Here is a 22216-nt window from a genome sequence, read left to right as displayed (position 1 = left end):
TTACATGCCAGACTTGGCTACATAGCTTGTATCGTGCATAAATTAAATCCTTCATTTTCTGTACTCTTTCCTTTAAAATTAAGCTTTTATTATCCAGTATTTGTACTTGCAGTCCTGCTAATTGTCCTTACAAATAACCAATATGCAGATTTGTAGTGCTTCCAACATTCTGAGAAACAACCTCTTGCAGTACAAATTGAAATGAACCATTGGTATTCACCTGTTGACATAATGGCTTACTGGTTACATATTCCATTATGTTCCTTGCCTGAACTGTCATAGAGGTGTGGCAGTCATCTCCTGGTTTTATCTTGACCTATCCTCACAATGCTGATTCCTTTTTCTCATTTAAACATCTCCCCCTCTACCAAGCCTCCCACTTCTCTGGTTTGGATCACTGATCAGGTCATTTCCGGTGACATTCTATGTGATTTCAACTGTGGTTTGTTGCCCCCCCTTCCCCCCGCCCCCCAACCTCCTGCTTTTTGTTGACCTCCACACTATCTTCAGCACTGGTTGACCATCACATTCTCTTCAACTCCCTTCCCTCTGTGATCCATATTCATAGCTTACTTTCCCCTAGTTCCATTTCTACCTGTCCTAATATAGCTACTATATTTTCTCAAGCTGTTTTACCTGTGCCTGTACGGTCACCATGGTTTGCCCCAGAACACCGCCCTTTATCATCTATACGCTAACCCTTAGGTGCATTTTTTGAAAGCAGGGAGTCACTTTTTACATATCTATCATCAACATCCAACTCTTATCTCTTTGCTGCCACCATTGATTCCAAGATTGATCCCATTCTATCCCACTACCTGACCTTCAAATCAGGGATTGTCTCCATAAACCCTTTGCCTTGCTACCTCTCTACTCATCTTCAAAAATCATCTCATATCCTATCCCTTTGACCATGTTTTCTCTTATTACTGCTTGGCTAATTTTTGCCTTTTGTAAAGTACTTTGGGACACTTACTAAGTTAAAGGCATTATATAAATGCAAGTAGTCGTTCCCATAAAGTCCTGAAAGATCGTGTCTATCCCTTTATAATCTAAGTTTGCATTGACGGTATCAAAAAAATTACTCTACATATATAGAACAATGCTAAAATGTCATTGATAAACTATGGGAGCTTATCTTTGGTAGCCCTCAAGAGTTTGTGTCATCTGAAACATGGAATGTTGCTTCCTTGTAACATGTTTCTACACATGTTTATGTTATATGTATATGTTTATATATTATATATTTACTATATAAAGATACAGTTATTACTATTTGTACAAGATTAGAGTAAGAGGAGTTAATACTTAGAACAGTGACTGTTCCTTTTTCAAATGATTACAGGCTTCTCTGATTGATTGTCTTCAGATTCATGTACTCTTTGATCCCTGTAACAATGCAGTGTAGCATGTGGTTTGTACTGTAGTGAGATTGACTTCATGAGAAAATAGTATATTCTATGTAGTATATCTATATCAGTCATTTTACAATGGATTTCAAGAGAAGTGTGAGGTGATGCATTTGGGGAGGGCAAACAAGGCAAGGAAATAACACAATAAATGGTAGGATACTGAGAAGTATAGAGGAACAGAGGGACCTCGGAGTGCATGTCCACAGATCCCTGAAGGTAGATAAGGTGGTTAAGAAGGCATACGGGATACTTTCCTTTATTAGATCTGAAAATAGAAAATAGTTTTAAATTGCAGTATGTTGGGTATACAATTTGACAATACTTTTTTCCTCCCGTGTTCATTTCTGTTTAACGTTTACCAATTATTTTCTCCTAAGTTACTTCTTATAAAACAGTTGCACTGGAATTTATTGTTGCTATCATTTTGACCACTTCACAGCGATGACAGAGTTTTTCTTTAAAGTAGCTTTGCTAACTCATTTCCTTTTGTATTAATTCTTTAATATGTTCCTGTTCCAGATGGACTGGTAGTTGTTGGTGTCCATTCAGCGAAGTTCCCGAATGAAAAGGTTCTTAAGAACATTCAGAGTGCTGTTCTTCGTTATAATATTACACATCCAGTCGTGAATGATGCTGATGCAAAGCTGTGGCAGAAGCTTGAGGTGACCTGTTGGCCAACGCTAGTAATTCTAGGTCCACGGGGAAATATGCTGTTCACTCTGATTGGAGAAGGACACAAAGAAAAGCTTTCTCCCTTTATTTCGGTGACTTTGAAATACTATAAAGAAAAAGGAGAAATTAGGGATCATGGCATCAAATTGAAATTATACAAAGATTCCTTGCCTCCCTCCTCACTGCTTTTTCCGGCTAAAATTGCAGTGGATAATTCTGCAGGTAGACTAGCAATCGCTGATTCTGGTCATCATAGGATTTTGGTAACCGAAAAAAATGGAGAAGTTCTTTATTCAGTTGGAGGTAAGACTCTCTCTTGCCTGATTCTTGTATTTGTAGTAAAAATATCCTTTATTAATCAACAGTGCCAGCAAAGCTATCAGTTCTAAGCAGAGTCGTTAATTTATTATACATGTTGTATATAGAAATGCAGAAGAGATGTCTTCTAAACTGAGAAATTCTGGAAATACACAAGAGGTCAATCAGCAACTGAAAGAGAGAGATAGATTAAACGAGCTATGAAGAGTTAACATATTTTTCTGTTTGGGGTGCTGACTTACCTGCTGTGCACTTCCAGCATTTTTGATGTTCATTTCAGATTTCCACCATTTGTGGTCTTTCCTTTTATCTCTATGAACAGATGTGTTATCTTGCCTTCTTCATTGGTGCAGTAGAGCCTGGGCGGAATGAATATGTTAGCTGATCAAACTGAAGTTGTACAGGTTATAATTTGGGGTCCTACATTAGTAGCAGTGGGAGTACAGTCAATTCTGAGTAATTAATAGTCAGTGCCTAATAATTACTGCATCTTTACAACATATCTCTGACAGATTCTTTCATGCAGAAAGCAGTTAACTTTGGATACAAAGTTCTCTCCAGTAGTAAGGCTATATTTAAAGCAAAGCAGTAGCAGAATGTTGTGGTTTGATATGCAGACAAAGAATCTTACTACTGAAATGGCTGTGATCAATCCTAATATGGCAGATATAAAACTTGGAGCTCAACAGATATCATCTATTCTTAAAATAAAAAGTTGTACCTTCTTAGCTAGTTTAAGAATTATATCATGAATAAAGCTAAAAAATGCAGTACTAATTAAAATATAGCATGCTTCTGCAAACTATGAGTTTTTTTTCATTAATACATTATGACATCAACCCTAAGTAAGTTGATTGCAAATTAATTTGACACTAGGAAATGCAAAACATTTTCAGTTACATGAGTAGAGTCTTCAATTTTTTTGATGCTTATCCCATTTTTTTTCGCCTTCTCTCCTAAAGGCATTGGACTACCCAGGTACAGTTCCAAGAGCAGGAGCAGTACCTTTCTCAAGTAGGGATTCTCTATGTGTGAGCTCAGATAGCAATTGTCGGTATTCAAACACAGGGTTTCACAGCCAAGTCCAATTCGGTCTTTACCTGACATCACACAAAGACATTTTTCAACTGGAGTCACTAAGCCTGGGATTTTCTGATCTGTATGGCTAAATAGTACACCGGATGGCGCCTTTGCTAAGACTAATGCGTCTTTAAATTTAACTAGAAAAGCTCCACTGACATAAGGCATAGGCTTGCCAGCATACAGCTGCAGAGGATTCAGCACAGATTGGCATCCTTTCTGAGCCCAAATGCTGATCAAAAAAAACACCGCGTGTGAAAATGTCAGTACCACCTGAGTACAAAGTAGTCTTCAGTCTCTGATATCTTTCAAACAGCACCCACATCTGGGAAGAATATTCTGTGGAACATTTTGTAGATAGAAAATTGGCAGGAACCTGTATGGATAGGAACATTAGATTAAAATTTAACCTCTCATGAAGTAGAAGGATTCCTAAGCAATTTACTTATTTAAATAGATATTGTACAGTTATGTTTTGAGTACTCCCCCTAAACTTAAGAATTTGACTTGCTGCATCTCTTTCTAAGTTAAGTCTGTTTGTCGCATTTAAAGTTGAAATGGGTTACAGCCATTTGGGAGCCTGACTCTCCCAAATTCTACATCAATTTATAAGTGTAAATTATGTACATACAAGACATGTACCAAATTATTTACTTATATTTTATGTTCATGCTGCAGAATTCTAGACTTTAGTTGTATATAACTAGAGTTTTGACTTACAGAAGTCCAAGTATCTCTGAAAACTGTTTTTTGAAGGGTGTTCCTCAACATCTTTTGCATACTCTCTATTGAATTCCTTATTCCAAAGCTTCTGATATTTTAGTGATGCAGTTTGCTGTTTACTGTAAATTTGTGATAAAATTATAAAGTGTGTGACATTTATTTTTAAAATCCAGGACCAAACAGTGGATGGAAAGATGGGAGCATTTGTGAAGCCAGTTTCAATTCTCCTCAAGGGGTGTTGATGAAGGATAATATCATCTTTGTGGCAGATACTGAGAACCATACAATTAGAAAGGTAAGGAAAAAGCTATCAATGGTAACAAATCAGTAGTGCTATGGCTTATACTAGTAGTTTATGTATTTCTGTTTCTATAAAGTGCCTAGTATTCATTTGTCTCATTTAGTTTAACTGTATAACTTGATATTAAATGTTTATACCATATTGAACAGGTAGTAGTTTGTAGATTATTTCTACTGCTTTGTGTAATCACTGTTTTTGTAAATCCATTTTACCAATAGAAAAAAAATGGCATTTCCCATCTAGTTAAGGGAAAGGAAAGAAGTAATTGTACATTTACACTAGATAAGCTAATATACATTTGAACTGTCTGGTTTTGCAAACTAATAAAAGAAGTCAGTGGTATGCGTTTTAAGTATATCTGCAGTTGCGGACATGGCTCAGCTTAAGACAGCGAGTAGCTAAGACATATAGACTAGGAAGGTCTAAGGATCAACCTCTAGACTGTTCTGAGTTAGCCAATCTCAGCTGGGGTGGTGGTAAGAGTGCTATAGTTGGTCTCAATGCTCCTGGATTAGGGAGAAGAAAATCAGCCAGGTTTCCTATTCCTGATCACAATCCACTAACCTCTGTTGGAAGTCTACTTGTGTGGATGTGGAGTGAGGACAGGAACAGGCTCCATGGATGAATAGCCTGCTAATAAACCTGATTAGGTTCACACATGAAGAATGGCCCCTTATGTGAGGTACCAGAGAATGACCAGTGCCTATAGACCCCTACTCCAGGAAGGAATCAACGTCTTCGAGAGGAGGAGGAGGCAAGAAAAAGAAAAAAAACCTCTGATGAAAATTGTCCTGAGATGTGTTTTTTATCACCTACAATTTTGCATAGTATATTGAAAATGTAATTTTGTTTTAAAATTATTCAGCTTACCAAAAATTTCCTGAGCAAATTGGATTTGCATTTTTAAATTTATGCTATTTACAGGTTATTACACTAATTAGGCTGGGGACCCAGATACCCTGGGCTCTTGCTTCTGCTGATAGTTTCCTCAGATGCTTGTTTGGGATGGAAGCTCAACCTACTCCAGACATGGTCCCCTGCGTCAGAGGGGATGTGGCTGGAGGAGGGAATTCCTAGGTTGAGAGTATCCTCAGTCCAAACCTTGGATCCCTGGGTGGCCGGTATGCGAATGCAAGGAGATACGTTTGCCTCCATGCAGAAATGGACACCATCTAGGGGTCTTGGCCTGGAGTGGTTGTGAGTGCCTGCCAGAAATATTTAAAATAAGGAGCATCTCTCTCCCCTCCCCCCCCCCCCCCCCCCCCACCAATCCCAGATCCTCCAGCAAGGTCAGCGGTGAAGATTCCCAATGGACAAGAACGAAGGCCTGTAGATTTTGAGTCCCCATGGGTCCTGTTTAGTTTGTATGCAGACTCATTAAATAAATGTATTTTGACGGGCACCATTTATTCCCTTGTTTAGATTGACCTTACGACTGAAAGGGTGAGCACAATAGCGGGAATAGGAGTTCAAGGAACTGACCAGGAAGGTGGTAGGACAGGAGTGGAACAGTCAATCAGTTCACCGTGGGATCTAGCTTTTGGCACCAATGGTGAGATTGTTACTTCCTTATAAGCATATGTTACATTTATAAGATAGAGCAATGAATTCTGTGTAATACTAGCTTCTGAAATTGTGAAGAAGCTACTTATAAATGGGGGCGTATTATGTTTTATTATGTATAGACGATAAAGATCGTTTTATATTTTACACAATCTGTGTATTTTGATATTTTTTTCCCCTGTGAATCTCCGCCGTCATACGTCACACTTGAGTTTGAAAAATGTCATATGCAATCACTTTCCTCTTCGTTGTGGCCAATGTCCACTTTTTAACCAGTTCATTCTTCATTATAATGTATGGAGCATTCTCTTCTGTATCTCTCAAAATCTCTTATGGCTCCCTGGTTCTTTTACATATGTAGTCAATTTCTATATCTTACCTTTGTTAAAGTCCATGATAAGATAGGCAGCCAACTTGATTGGAAGGAGGTTAAAAAAAAATCCCGGTGAGAAATAAATAGGAAGGGCCACGGTTGGAAGAAATTAATAAATATGACGTAGAACAGTGGGAATAGAAAAATTAGGGGCTTGCTCCGAGAGCCTATATATCCACAAATCTTTCTCCCGTTCATTATTCTTGCTACGATCCCCATTTTCATTTATTCACCGAGGGCCGCTGCTTGCATAAAGTAACACTGAGGGTTAGTGCTTAAGCAGAGGCCTTTTGGGTTATTGAGTTCAAGCATGCAAAAAGCCCTGGAAATATCAGCAATAACAAATAAAAACCACATATACAGAACGCAAGATACAGGTCCCAAAAAAGTGGGGGGGAGGCTTGTGCAGGAGACAGTTACTACACGATTTCTAAGATATAATTAAGTTTATAGGGAAGTTTAGTGAATATTAGCAGAGCTATTTAATTTCTATGTATTAGTTATAATTGTTATTTTTTTAGAGGTACATAGTTAGAGATTTAAAAACCAACTTCGCTGCCACAATGAGTTGGGAAGGGAAAAAAATCTGTACTTTGGTTGCTTTTTCAGCGAATGCTGGATCTCCATTGAATACACTTTAGTGAATAGGAACATGGGGGAAAAATTGAATAAGGCCTATTATTGGGCATAGGTAGCACGATCCGCTATTAACCCGTGCCCAATGGCCCCTGCGCAGGCAAGACGAGAACTCCATCCGGCCTCAGTACTCACCTTCAAGCAGCGTTGAAATCTAGGCCTTACACATCGATTCAAGTAAATGCGCACTTTCCACCAAAGGGAGGCTGTCTCTTAAAATCTCAACGGAAGTCGGTACTTGTTATTTGCTAAAAATAATAGTCTTCTGTCTGCATGGAGTCTGAACGGAGATCAGACATCGCACACGTAAAACACAGATGCAGGTCCCGTCCTTATGTTTACAAACTGATGAGTTATATTAAAACATTGAATAAAGGTTGCGTACTACTAAATCCCATATCCTCCAATCTGCATGCCAGACCTCACCAATCTGCCGATCTGAGTTGGTACCATGCCTGCAAGAGTGCGTGCACCAAGGTTGTCTGCTGATGCACTAAAGGCCTTGATGTAAGAGATGGATAGAAGGAGGGACATCCTATATCCGCAGGGGTGGGGGGGTGCGGTGATGGCAAGAGGTCCTCCAGACATAAGGCCAAAAGGCAGTTGGAGGCAGCAGGGGACGAAGTCAATGCCAGGCACACAGCACCACGAACATGGATACAGTGCAGGAAGAAGGTGAATGCTTTGACATGAGTGGTCAAGGTGAGTGAGGTCAAGACCAACTCCACCACTAGCTGCATCCACTGTTCCACGCACTACACCCCCCCCATCACCCACGTACCAACAAACTCTTTCCATTAGTACTCAACTCTTCCAATCAGATGCTTCCTCTCACCCTTACACATCACCACTGTTGTAAGCAGCCCACCCACAATTCACAGGTCACATACACTGGCAGCTATTCAACCATGACAGACACATCACCCAGACACATGTTCCGCTTTTTTGCAAGAGAAGGTCGTGCATAACAGGAGGCAGCAAGTGGCAGTGACATTTAGCCCCTCGAGCCTGTTCTGCCATTCACTGAGATCATAGTTGATCCGTGACCTAACTCCATATGCCTGCCTTAGCCCCATATCCTTTAATACCTTTGGTTCACAGAAATCTATCAATCTCAGATCTAGAATTCACAAGTGAGCTGGCATCAGCTGCCGTTTGCAGAAGAGCGTTCCAAACTTCTCCCACCCTTTGCGTGAAGAAGTGTTTCCTAACTTGACTCCTGCGCGTCTTGACTCTAAATGTTAGACTATGTCCCCTCGTCCTAGTATTCAAGTCTAGGAGACCTCCAAAAACAGTTACAAATGCATCAGCAACCAGAAGCAATAGTCCAGCTACTAACCTGTAAATCCTGCAAGGTCCCTTTAAATAGCGCTGGTGGAGGTCCCCCAGGTACTCTAAGACATGTTCAGATGGTCATGGTTAAAACTGTGCGTTGAATTGAGCATTAAGTCCCAAAATGGTGTCTATCACTTTAAATCAGCGTTTCACACTGTATCCATTTTCTCCTTACTTTACATGCTGCCGGCATTCGGTATTTGCGCATGCGCTAATACCTATACCAAGATGGCATCCAATGCAAATAACGCTGGAAAAGTGTGTGCACAGCTAAGACGCCATCTTGTCACTTCGGGAGGCCGCATAGCGCTGAAACAACCAGGTGCTACATGGCCCAATTTCTAACCCGTAGTTTTACAGATGGCTAGGTTTTCTTTGGTGAATGGGAGATTTGAGCTAATAGGGAAGCACTCGTCAAAGTGCACTCTCCCCGTGCTATTTCTGGTCTCTCTCTTCCCTAATTGCTGCTAGATTTCCATTCTTTTTCTTGCTCTCTCTCTCACTGTTTCGTTCTATCTCCTCAAAAGCATCCCATCCTGCTACCTAATTGCAGTTCTATTGTGATTGAAGGCTAAGAACTGCAGTTGCCAATCTGATGAGAATACCTGCCCACAGTGTACAGCGTGGTCAATCAAAGCAGGAGAGCAAGCAGGTAGGAGCTCGTGGGTGGGGGCATCTTAGCACTGATTTTGGTCCATGAGCGAAGGCACATGGACAGGACCCCCTGTAAGTCTACAGTTGGCATGTATGGTGTCAACTCTCCTGAAGATTATGGATGGGAATGGGGAGGAATTTGTCTCTGTTGAAGATTGTGTTCCAGTTCTACCCTATTACTTTAAGGTCTAATTGCATGTGAACAGGAATGAAGACGCCACAGAGACAGAAAGACTGAATGTTCCCTTCTTGTTTATTATCTATAACAGGCTTTTAGTCTTTACTTCTGAACACTAAGTTATCTCTATATCTTGCGTGCACAAGTATCAAGCTGTATTTCAAAGCTCTTGTTTGTATTGTAAAAGGAAGCAGTTGTAACGTGTTTGGAATGTTGAGTAATAAGGTTGAGCAGGAGGAGGAGGAGAAGGGACTTCCATAAGCATGTAGGGTATAGATTAATGATACCCGTGTGCTTCAAATATGGTGTATGCTTCAAATAGTGTGTGTACCTACTCCAATTACCAGTTAAACCAGTAAAGCCTCAGTATTTCATACTGATAAGTGATTTTCATTTTTATCTTGCAATTATTTTGAAGGTTAAACCTGTTCTTAAATTTGTTCCACAAAAATGTACAGTTTTAACCATTGGTACCAACAAATTAATCTCTTAAAACTTGAACAGAAGTTTGATTGAAACAGCCACATAAGAATCCCGTGGGTGTTTTTCCCATAGAATTATGGTCATGTATTTGTACTATACTTTGTCTTGGCTTTGTTTTTCAATTTGTGTAAGAAAGCAAAGAACAAGAAAAAACTATTAATTCTTCATAGTTCTTTTGATTCAGAGTAAATGCTCTGGGAGTGGGACAAGTAAAGAAACAAAAGATGGGTCCAGAAGAGCTGTAAATGGCAACAGCAGAACCATTATCAGCACCTGCTGTCGGAAAAAATGGCAGCAGTGGTTATGATCTGAAGTTGTTGAAATTAATGTTGAGTTCAGAAGATTGTAAAGTGCCTTATCAAAAGATGAGGTGCTGTTCCTTGAGCCTCCCTTGAGCTTCATTGGAACAGTATAGGAGGCCAAGGACAATGAGATCAGAGTAGGAGTAGGACGGAGAATTAAAATGGCAAGCGACCGAAAACTCAGGGTCATGCATGCAGATTGAATGGAGCTGTTGAGCAAAGCGATCACCCAATCTGCGTTTGGTCCTCCCATTGTAGAGGAGACCGCATCGTGAGTAGCGAATACAGTATACTAAATTGAAAGAAGTACAAGTAAAACGCTGTTTCACCTGGAAGACGTGTTTGGAGCCCTGGACAGCCCTGTCCCTGTCCCTCCTCAACACCCTGGTCTACTCTTCCATCACCCCCACACCCGCTCCCCTTCCCACGGCACCTTCCCGTGCAAGTGCAGGAGATGCAACAGCTGCCTTTTCACCTCTTCCCTTCCCACCGCCCAGGGCCCCAAACTCTCCTTCCAGGTGAAACAGCGATTTACTTGTGCTTCTATCAACTTTGTATACTGTTCGTTGGTTCTGTTTCTCTCTCCACAGTTGCTGCCTATCCTGAGTATTTCCAGCACTTTTTGTTTCTAATTTAGATCAAAAGTTTGATTTGGTGTTCAAACTCACTTGGGCAAATGTTGCCAGTTTTTAGCTGATGTGATGCAAACAGCAGAGCACCTCATCTTGAGATGGGGCAGGGAAGAGAAAAGCTGGAACTAATCTCACCTTGCAGAATGCCTATCAGTGTTGTTTTTAGGCTTATTTAATGTATTGGCACCAATATGCTACAGGAAAAATCACACTTAAGGTAATATATTTTAATGTTATGTAATGCTCTGAATTAATCACATCATTTTTTATTTCAACCACTGCCGTCAGTAATCGTAATCAGCATTACTTCACCCTAGTTCTATACAACTCAAAATTCTCTCTCCACACATAATCCAAGTTTAAAAGGACAGTATCTATAATTGTACAGCTGGGCATTTTTCCACAGAACAAGTGGATGCAGTATGAAAATTGCATGCTCACCATTATGCTTTACTATCAAAATGCCAGTGGAAAAATGTCTAGAAGTATGACCACATTAAAATTTCATATGCCCACCATTATGCTTCACTAAAATCTTACCAACAAGATTTCACTTCTAATCAACTCATCCACCAAGTGACTGTGAGAAGTCTGCATCCCAGGCCATCTTAGCTACCGTGCTGATTGAAGGGTATGTATGTGTTTGTGTTTATATTTCCTGAAAATAACTAAAGTTACATTCTCATGTTTATTTTGGTATCCATTGGTAATCGATCAGATGTGTAAAATAGCCTAAAGAAATGTCTTCAATTCTCTAGATTCTGGATAGAACATGGTTGTACAGCATTGGAAAATACTTCAAGATTAGCAGATGTTCATTTATAACAATATGAATGTTGAAAAATTCTGCATATTCTTTAATGTTTACTCCTCCCACTCTTGGATTAAATTTCACATTAAATGTTTTTAATAGTCATTTAATTCACAGGTTTAAACAGAATAAAGCCTCTCAAAATTTAATTGTCGTACATGTCTGTTTAGACATTCTTTGCTTCTGCTAAAACAAATGTTTTCTATTAAAGTCTGCTGCAAAGACTGAGTTTTATTTGGAAATGCATCCAATAGCCTACAGTTTCAAAAATACGAAAGTAACAAAGTATTTATGCGGCAAAACGTATCGGGTGGATGTTACTTTCGGCTGTTATCAAATGGAAACTTGATGTGCTCATACCTTTCTTTTATTTTAATAGAGGAATTTATTTTTTCACAGGTTGATGTCTGTTAAAATAACAAAGAGGGATTTAGTACAAGAATTCTAAGTGTTTGTACAATAACATCAACAGTAATTTCTACCCAATTCTGATTTAATAGGAAATACAATTTTTTACCTACAAATAACAAATGTAATAAATGTTTGGCAACAGCAAACATATTTAATATGGAAACCATTAATAGTAGGTGCCATTTAGTATTAATTTGTGGTAAAATGTTTTTTTTTTAAAAATTCAACAGTCAAGAAAAAAAATACAGGTTTAACTAGACTAAATATAAGATTTTCTTTACTAATCAGAAATATTTTTCTGTTCATCAGAAAAACTGTTCGTTCCACTTCTAAAGAGCTTTACCAGTTCTTGACAGGGAAGTCTCATAGTTATGGACCATCTCTATGGAGGGAGCTAAACTTATTAAACAAAACTTCTCATCCCACACCAAATATGCCTCTGAGCTGAGCAGTGACATTGTTGGAATGTCTGGTAAGAGTAGGAAAATGGGAGAGAAAACCAAAGACAAAAAGTAGATTAGAAGGAACCATTAATGTGATAGGCTAGCAAAGGTTTACTCTTCATTAGAAATCATGTATTTCCTTGGTTTTTCAGATAGCCTTCACTTTCTCAATCTCTTTATAATTTTGTTCGTTCATGAATAATTATCAATGATTAGTACACCTGTCAAAAACAGTTATGCAGCAGAGCACTGTGGAAGTCTGTTTTAGAGATAAAGCTTTATTTATATTTTTGTTTTATTTTTAATTATTGTCCAATTAATCTAGAAAGGCAAAAAGTATGCCAGGAGAAGTTGAGGTTACCCACACTGTGTCCTTGTTTGACGCATTCAATAAAGTGTATTACATCCATTTAGCACCTTTTGTTATTTGCATGTTGTCACACTGAACCCATGTGCCATACAGTGATTAAGTAGATGGAGTCCCAAAATTTTTTTAACAATAAATATATATATATAGAATTAATTTGACAACGTGTTTGTTATTTATGCACTTGATATACAAAATGAATTAGTTGTTGTGAAATGAATTATTGTTGGTGTCATAGATCACAAGTCTTTAAATTTGAACTGCTATTTCTAGGTATTCTCTTTGTTTGGTTTCTGATAGTATTTTAGGGTAAACAAACTAATGGAATGCTTGTGTTTAGTACTTTAAGAGCTTTATTGAAGTTGTCAGGAGATGACAGAAACTGAATAAACAGCTTAGCCTATGCATCATTTTTTTTAGATCGCTTGGTAATGGTAGATAGGTGAATTCATCTGAAAGAAGCTTGTACTGTAAATAATACTTATTCTATAACTTGAACATTAAACTTGCAGTAACCTAATCAACTAAAATTAATAAATAGTCCAAAATCAGCCATATATATTTTTAGTAGATTGATTAATGAGGTATTATTTAGCCGTAGCCACTTAGTCCTGTCTACAGAGATAACAGGACAAATCTAGTGTGACCCGTGTTCTCATTTAATTTTTAAGCGGATGTTGGGTCTGACTCCTGATGTGAAACACACTGATTTCATGGTTGAACTGTGAATACAGAAACAAGTGATTGCATTAAATTTAATCCTGTAAGCTTTCAGTTTTAATATCCCAACAGTTCAATTGATTTAAGTGCTAATTTTTCAGAAACTTTATTTTTGGTAAGTATTGTAGACCAAAACTGGATTTGATTTTACCTTTAACCCTGTTTACTTGCTGAATAGGCAAGCATGCTATAGAGTTAGCATCATGGAATACTTTGACTAATGTTTTAACAATTAAGATATTTAGTCTAACTTTGTTATTTTAATAATTGTCAGATTTCTGGAACTAAATTAATGTGATTAAACTTGTGCAGTTTATTAGTACGGGAATTATGCATTACTGAAAACTAAAATACTAAACCTTATGAGCATCATTTCATAAAATGTTATCTTGGAGATTAGCCATAAGCGAAAGTTTTCTATTTAATTTTTTCGGTATGTGCTTTGTATATTTCATGTTTGTAATTGCTGAAGTTTTGTGCTTGAAACATTCCCCTGTGGCAACAAAAAATTACTGAAAGCGTAATCTAATTGCATACTTGAATGATTGTTTTCCTCTTGCAGATAACATTATTTTGCTACTGAGTATGTTCTATCAGGTAATATTTTGGTTTGTGTAATAACTACAACACCGTATGGAAAGTGACCCAAAAAGCAATGCAAGTAGTGGCAGCCTTGAGCAACAGTTACTGTAACAGGATGCGATAAACTAATGCCGCAAGCCTACGCTCAGATATAAAATTTTAAATGGGCCAATTTCAAGGGAATGCGGGAAGAGCTTATACAAATTCTTTGAGGGGTAGTACTCAGGAAAACATCAGTTCAGAATCAACATAATACCTTTAAGGACATACTACTGAGCACACAAGATATATATACACACACACACACACACCAAAGACTAGTAAACGTAGCTTAAACAAACGTTACTCCGAATGGATTAACAATACAATAATATATATTTATAAGATACATCTTGCAAGGCTTCTCAACACATTTGCCCTCTTATAGGTTAGCCGTGGCTCAGTGGTAGCACCCTTGCCTCTGAGTCAGAAGGTTGTGGGTTCAAGTCCCACTCCAGAGACTTGAGCACAGGATCTAGGCTGACACTCCAGTGCAGCACTGAGGGCGTTCTAAACCATCGGAGGTGCTGTCTTCCGTATGAGACGCTAAACCGAGGCCCCGAGTGCCCCCTTAGGTGTATGTGAAAGATCCCATGGCACTATTTCGAAGAAGAGCAGGAGAGTTCTCCCTGGTGTCCTGGCCAATATTTATCCCTCAACCAAAGACACTGAAACAGATTTATCTGGTCATTATCTCATTGCTGTTTTATGGGACTTTGTTGTGTGCAAAGTTAGCTGCCTCGTTTCTTACATTACAACAGTGATTACACTTCAAAAGTGCTTCTTTGGCTGTAAAGCACTTTGGGACATCCTGAGGTCGTGAAAGGTGCTATATAAATACAAGTCTTTCTTTCTTTTATAAGTTTGAGGCTGCCCTGCTGTAACTGTATGATCAACCTGCATCTCAGAGCAGTATTCAGTTAATGTCACCAAAGTACAATGGAAGCATCCAAGCCCTGAAGCAGGGAACGGTTAGAAAAACTCTGACTCTTCGGTTTTGATCTTGTAAGGATTGTAATATTCTAAGTGGAATAAAAAAGGCTAATCTGGAGCATTGTTTCAAGTTAAGGCACAACGTCAGACAAATGGACATGGTACAAACTAGTAAAAGGCAAATTCTGAACTGATATCGGATAGTATTTCTTCACACAAAAGTGATTGATATCCAGAATGGTCTTTTGGATAAGGTAGTAGAAGCAAAAATTACAAAATCATTCAAGAGGCACTTGCTATGATGGGGAAACTGTAGGTCCCTACTGAATGATGAACTAAAGGGGCCAAATGGCCTCCTTTGCCTGTACTTATTTTTGTGATCTTTGTGAACACTTCTTAGCCACCTCTTTTCCTTGCCCCCATTTTGTTTTCAATCAGAACTGGAATAAGTGGCATTTCCAAATCCATGTTTTAGATAAAACCGGACACCAATCCCCTGTTCTGTCGATGCGGGTTCATAGCTGACATCAGCTGAAATGAATTGGTAGCTAAAACCAACATGAAATGTTGGGTCTTTGCAGAGGGTTGAAGTTTTGTAATTGTGGATTTCTTCCAACAGATAGATTTTAACTATTGTGGGAAAATAAATAAGAATTGCTTTGTGTTGAAAGTATTTTCTTTTCCGGATATGTTCCTTCAGTTGGAGCAGCCTTAGACAGCTGTATCTGACTTTGTGTCTTGTCATTATGTGCTTCCTATCAAAACAATTATTTTCAATTTTTTTTTGTCTGGCTATGGATTGAAGAATGAATGTTACAGAAAGATTGTGTTTTTGTGGCGTCAAGTGGTGAAAAGTTGAAAAAGCCATATAAAATTGCACTTGGAATATTTTGCTTTCCAATTTCATTGTTTATGAGGTGTAGGAAGAAGCAAAAATACTGACATAGTGAGAAGGCAACAGTTTTTGTTTGTTCTGTTTATATATCTTAACTATATCTTATGTTGGCATGCACTTCCTGTCTACAAAACTTGACTTCCAGTTGTCACATTTTTTGTTACACTTTTTGTGTCAAATTTTTCCATTATAAATTCTTATGCCCACATTTTATTATGGTTTGATTGCATAATCTGGGCAATGGCTTCCCACAAGTATTTCAATATTTGTGATTTTTTTTTTTTTACCTGCCATTTTCCCCCAGTAGTTGAAATTTTTAATGTCCAAAGTAAGGGTTTAACCAAAAACAAATTTAAAAATAAAAAAAAATACATATTTCACAACAAACATGATTAAATCATCCCATTGAATTGTCTTTTTTTAGTACCTTTTCACATCAAGGCTCGGCCTCTTCCCAAAACACCGGAACAGCTTGAAGACAGGACATACCGAGACAATTTTCCACATTGTCTGGTAAATACCAGTGTTGTCGTTGTACTGTAACAGCTTGGCCAAAGGCATGGCTAATTCTGGAGCACAGGTCTTCAGCACTGCAGCCATGATAGTATCGGGGCCCATAGCCTTTACTGTGTCCAGTCCACCTAGTTGTTTCTTGCTGTCACGTGTAGCGAATCGAATTGGCTGAAGGCTGCGATGATGTGGACCTTAGGAGGAGGCCGAAAAGGATCATCCACTCGGCACTTCTGGCTGAAGGTGATTGCAAACAATTCACCCTTGACTTTTGTGCTCACGAGCTGGGCTCCGCATCATTGAGGATGGGGATGTTCACAGAGCCTCCTCCCGTTAGTTGCTTGTTCACCACTATTCGCAACTGGATATGGCAGAACTGCAGAGCTTTGACCTGATCCAATGATCATAGGATCGCTTAGCTTTGTCCATAGTATGCTGCTTCTGCTGTTTAGCATGCATGTAGTCCTTTATTGTAGCTTCACCAGATTGGCACCTCATTTTCACGTATGCCTGGTGCTGCTCCTGGCATGCTCTTATACACTTCTCATTGAACCAGGGTTGGTCATCTGGCTTGAAGGTGATGGAGGAGTGAGGGATATGCCGAGCCATGAAGTTGCACATTGTGGTTGTATACAATTCTGCTGATGGCCCACAGCGTCTCATGGAGACCCAGTTTTGAGCTGCTAGTTCTGTTCTGAATCTATTCCACTTAGCACAGTGGCAGTGCCGTATGACACAATGGAGAGTGTCCTCAGTGTGAAGATGGGACAAGGACTATGCGGTGGTCACTTTTACCAACACTTGGACAGATGCATCTGCAACAGGTAGATTGGTGAGGATGAGCTCAAGTAGGTTATTCTCTCATGTTGGTACTCTCACCACCTGCAGCAAACCCAGTCTGGCAGCTATGTCCTTCAGGGCTCAGTCAGTGATGGTACTACCGAGCCACTCTTGGTAATGGACATTGACATCCCCCATCCAGAGTACATTCTGTGCTTTTGCTACCCCCAGTGCTCCCTCCAAGTGGTGTTCGACATAGAGGAATACTGATTCATCAGCTGAGGGGAGTGCGCTCGGTTTTTACCAGCTGGAGATTTCCTTGCTCATGTTTGACCTCAAGCAATGAGACTTCATGGGGTCCAGAGTCGACGTTGTGAACTCCCAGGGCCGCTCCCTTGATTGTATACCGCTGTGCTCCCACCTCTGGTGGGTCTGTCCTGCCGGTGGGACAGGGTTGGTGATGGAGGAGTCTGTGACGTGGCTGATAGGTATGATTCTGTAAGTATGACTGTGTCAGACTGTTACTTGACTAGTCTGTGAGACAACTCCCCCAACTTTGGCACCAATCCCTAGATGCTAGCGAGGAGGACTTTACAGGGTCAGCTGAGCTGGGTGTGCCTTTGCCATGTTCTGTTTCGATGCTTAGGTTGCAGCCGAGTGGTTTGTCCAGTTTTATTCTTTTCTAGCGGTTTGATATAACTGAGTGGCTTGGTAGGCCACTTCAGAGGACTGTTAAAAGTCAACCACATTGTTGTGGGACTGGAGTCACGTATAGGCCAGACTGGCAGGTAAGGGCGGCAGGTTTCCTTCCCTAAAGAACATTAGTGAACCAGTTGGGTTTTTACGACAATCCGACAGCTTCATGGTCAGTTTTACTGGTAGCAGCCTTTTATTTACTTTTTTTGTTTTTAAAATGAATTCAAATTCTCAAACTGCCATCTGGGATTTGAACTTGCATTCTCTGGATTATTAGTCCAGTAACGTAACCACTATGTCACCGTACCCTATCCAGTCACTGACTCTTACACAAACAGGAAATTTTTCATTTCATCAGTTTATATTGGACTTAAATCAAGGTCCTAAAGATGAAAAAGACAATGCCTTAACCCTCTTCTAGATCATTTAAGAAAATGTTGAAGATTACTGGTCCCAATACCTTGGAAAAATGTTAATATATTTAACATTTGAATGCTGAACACCTTTTGTTTTCGAAATATCAGCAAACACGATATCCTGTACATTTCTAATACACGATATTAGAACAATTGAAAAATGTATGGGACAATGGCATGTTTGGTCACTTTTTAATTAGAAACCATTGTCTTTATCGCTGGGTTGAGGAATTCTACTGTGGTCATTAAATGACTGAAATTGCAATAAGAATTCCAAGAGCTTATACTCTGGCTTGATGAGGTCTGCCCTTTGATTGTGCCAGTTGGTTATGTTTTTATAATGTTTTCAGTGAAGTTATTTGTCATTCTTTACCGCTGTTATCAGCCTGCACTTGAAGTACAAAAGGAAGAACTGGCATAAACAAGGCAAACTCTCACTCACAGAAATATGAATATGATGGCCCAGATTTTGTTGCCAAAATAACCGAGTTTAATGCGCTAATGGTTATTAACGTGTAAATCGTCCCGCAACTTGTGGCAAGGAAGAGACATGCCTTAAATTGCAAATCTCCACAGGTTGATAATTATCATCATTGAAGGTCCACAGGCACTGTGATATGGTCGTTGGGAAAACAAATAGGGTTTTGGATTGTATTGCTGTACAAAGGCCAATATGGCTGCACTTGAAGTATTGTTTCCAGTTTTGATCCCCATGTATGGAAAGGGATATTAAAGCCCTGGAGAAGGTTCAGAAGAGGGTGACTAAAATGATGCTCAGTCTTGGGGCTCCTTATTATCAGGATGGGCTCAAGGAGTTTGGGACTATTTTATTAGATAAATGTGGGCTCAGGGGAGATATGCTTGAGGTTTTTAAAATTATGATCAAATTAGATTCTGTCGAATTATAAGTTACCACACTGTTCTGAAACTTCGCTTGATTGCTTCAGGGAGTCAGAGAGGAATTTCCCAGAGTTCTGTCTAAATTGGCCTACGTTTTTTTCTTTTTTCTTCATCTTGCAGAAGGTTGGCATTTAGAAATTCCACAGGGTGTGGGGGATTGCGCATCCTGGCATAAGTACCGGGATATACCTATCCATGTTCTCTGTCACTGATCCTACTGAAGTTTGCACGGTCAGAAGGGAGAGGTCAGAGGGGGTAGCAGGCTTTTGGAGGCTTGGGGCACCCCTGCCCCCCAAAGAGGCCACTCTTTTAAATTTCATTTGCATCCACTTGTATGCTCCATGCTTGAGGATGTAACTGGTAGAATAGATAAGGGAGAACCAGTGGATATGGTTTATTTGGATTTTCAGAAGGCCTTTGATAAAGTCCCACATAAGAGGTTAGTGTGCAAAATTGAAGCACATGGGATTGGGGGTAATATACTGGCATGGATTGAAAATTGGTTAACAGACAGGAAACAGAGAGTAGGAATAAATGGGTCTTTTTCGGGGTGGCAGGCAGTGAAAAGTGGGGTATTGCAGGGATCAGTGCTTGGGCCCCAGCTATTCACAATATATATCAATGATTTGGATGAGGGAACCAAATGTAATATTTCCAAGTTTGCTGATACAAAACTAGGTGGGATCGTGAGTTGTGAGGATGATGCAAAGAGGCTTCAAGGCAATTTAGATAAGTTGAGTGAGTGGGCAAATACATGGCAGATGCAGTATAATGTGGATAAATGTGAAGTTATCCACTTCGGAAGGAAAAACATAAAGGCAGAGTATTATTTAAATGGTGATAGATTGGAGAAACTTGATGTACAAAGGGACCTGGGTGTCCTTGTACACCAGTCACTGAAAGCAAACATGCAGGTGCAGCAAGCAGTTAGAAAGGCAAGTGGTATGTTGGCCTTCATTGCAAGAGGATTTGAGTACAGGAACAAGGATGTCTTACTGCAGTTATACAGGGCCTTGGTGAGACCACACCTGGAGTATTGTGTGCGGTTTTGGTCTCCTTAACTAAGAAAGGATATACTTGCCACGGAGGGAGTGCAGCGAAGGTTCACCAGTCTGATTCCTGGGATGGCAGGACTGCCGTTTGAGGAGAGATTGGGTAGACTCGGCCTGTATTCATTCGAGTTTAGAAGAATGAGAGGGGATCTCATTGAAACTATAAAATTCTGACAGGGCTAGACAGATTGGATGCAGGGAGGATGTTTCCCCTGGCTGGGGGGTCCAAAACAAGGGGTCACAGTCTCAAGATACAGGGTAGGATATTTAGGACTGAGATGAGGAGAAGTTTCTTCACTCAGAAGGTGGTGAACCTGTGGAATTTTCTACCACAGAAGGCTGTGGAGGCTAAGTCACTGAATATTTTTAAGAAGGAGCTAGATAGATTTCTAGACACAAAAGGCATCAAGGGTATGGGGAGAGAACGGGAATATGGCACTGAGATAGAGGATCAGCCATAATCATAGTGAATGGCAGAGCAGGCTCGAAGGGCCGAATGGCCTACTCCTGCTCCTATTTTCTTTGTTTCTATGTCTCTGTGCACCCAGCTAAATCTGCATCTGAAGCTATGGAAACAAACTTACCTTGGAAAATTGGATACAAACAGCACACTTCCTTTTCAATCTGTCTAAATCGTGCCATTAGCCATTCAGGTCAACTGTGCCCATATAGGAAAATCTAGGCTCCCAAGATGATGGAATTGTGAAATGTTTCAATATCAAATTTGGAGAAAGAAAAATAAATAATTGATCCACTCACCAAAGTCTGTTTTGAATATCTGATAGACAAAAACTTTCTTTCCTTTTACATTTACAGTGACCAGTGAATGCTTGCTTTGCTTATGATGCATTTTGCTTTTTTGAGGTAATCTTCATAATATGTGCTAGTGATTTGATTTCAGTGAACACCTGTATATTTGACATAATTCCAGGTAATACTGAAGACCATCTTCTGTTTATTGCAATGGCGGGCACTCATCAGATATGGGTCGTTTTTCTAGAAGATGGAAAACTCCCAAGGGGAACGTAAGTAATTGTAGATAAAGTTTTGTAACAGTAGTCTTAATATATTGAGATATGTTTTGTTGATTATTTGCAAGTCCTGCTGCAAGCTGTCTTAAACTGAGTTAACTTGTGTTGTGGGAAAATCACCACTCGGAGTCAGACTTAAAGATTCAACATGCAGTTTATTGGACAAAGTACTTTGGGAGAAGAACTGGACGCTCCGCAGCGCACACAGCTACCTTCTCAACTTCAAAATGGTTGTCATGCTTTTTTATACCTTTCAAGTACAGACTTTCAGCAGCTATTACATTATTAGTCTTGATTAGTTTACACATTAGCCAATTAGGCCCCCACAGCAACAATTGACCTCCAATCACATTAAAACAACTGTTATCAACTTAAGACAGTATGGTCTTTGTCTATTCAGTCTGGTTCTGTAGTTTTTATCAGCTCGTTGTGAAATGTCTTTTGTAATTCCAGACTGTAAGTCAGTTTTCTGAATACACAAACTCAGCATTTTTAAATGTCTTTTCCCACAGTCGCAGAATCCATTTTGTTTAGTAGAGTCCATTTTGTTTAGTAGTCATATGTTATGTTTAAGCTTTTAATTATGGTTAGTCTGGTCTGCGCAAAGCGCATTTCAGTGTGGTCTTGGGGCATTGACCGCAGCCATGCACACAATAGTCACTTCATCTTTGCCTTTAACCCAACAGCCCAAACTTTACTCTGACACTTGCATAACCTTCATTTGTGCCATAAAATTGACCCATTGGCATAGACTTTTGTCTTCATCGCCTGGGCAGTACTGTTTATGTGCTTTATAGAACCTGCCTGATTTTCATTCCATTGCAAACCAGATGATCATCATGTGGTTGGAACTCCCAATCCTCTATAAGAATGCTCTTATAGGTGGTGATATTTAGTTTTAGTTCATCATGTTATCACTTATTCTTGTGTCTAAATTAAAATATTCACCAATGAAAACCCTGCATTGA

At 39.4% G+C, this 22216-nt stretch overlaps 1 protein-coding gene and 1 long non-coding RNA gene across 4 annotated transcripts in view; one reads left to right on the top strand and one right to left on the bottom strand.

The window, feature by feature from the left end:
- The window catches only part of nhlrc2 (NHL repeat containing 2), an 88856-nt gene that overhangs the window by 41389 nt on the left and 25251 nt on the right, over nt 1–22216 (top strand). For both annotated transcript variants that reach the window (XM_068002179.1, XM_068002178.1), the window contains exons 3-6: nt 1932–2387; nt 4379–4500; nt 5929–6058; nt 21149–21242. In XM_068002179.1, coding sequence (XP_067858280.1) covers nt 1932–2387; nt 4379–4500; nt 5929–6058; nt 21149–21242 — 802 coding nt within the window. The remainder of the gene's footprint in view (nt 1–1931; nt 2388–4378; nt 4501–5928; nt 6059–21148; nt 21243–22216) is intronic.
- LOC137340016 (uncharacterized) overlaps nt 481–22216 on the bottom strand; it is a 76008-nt gene continuing 54272 nt past the window's right edge. For both annotated transcript variants that reach the window (XR_010966680.1, XR_010966679.1), the window contains 3 exons: nt 3756–3858; nt 2645–2761; nt 481–2190 (listed from right to left, as the gene is read on the bottom strand). This is a non-coding gene — a long non-coding RNA (uncharacterized lncRNA). The remainder of the gene's footprint in view (nt 2191–2644; nt 2762–3755; nt 3859–22216) is intronic.

The sequence above is a fragment of the Heptranchias perlo genome, chromosome 21 (genome assembly GCF_035084215.1).
Source record: "Heptranchias perlo isolate sHepPer1 chromosome 21, sHepPer1.hap1, whole genome shotgun sequence".
Classification (NCBI taxonomy): Eukaryota; Metazoa; Chordata; class Chondrichthyes; order Hexanchiformes; family Hexanchidae; genus Heptranchias; species Heptranchias perlo.
This window is presented reverse-complemented; position numbering and strand designations above follow the sequence as displayed.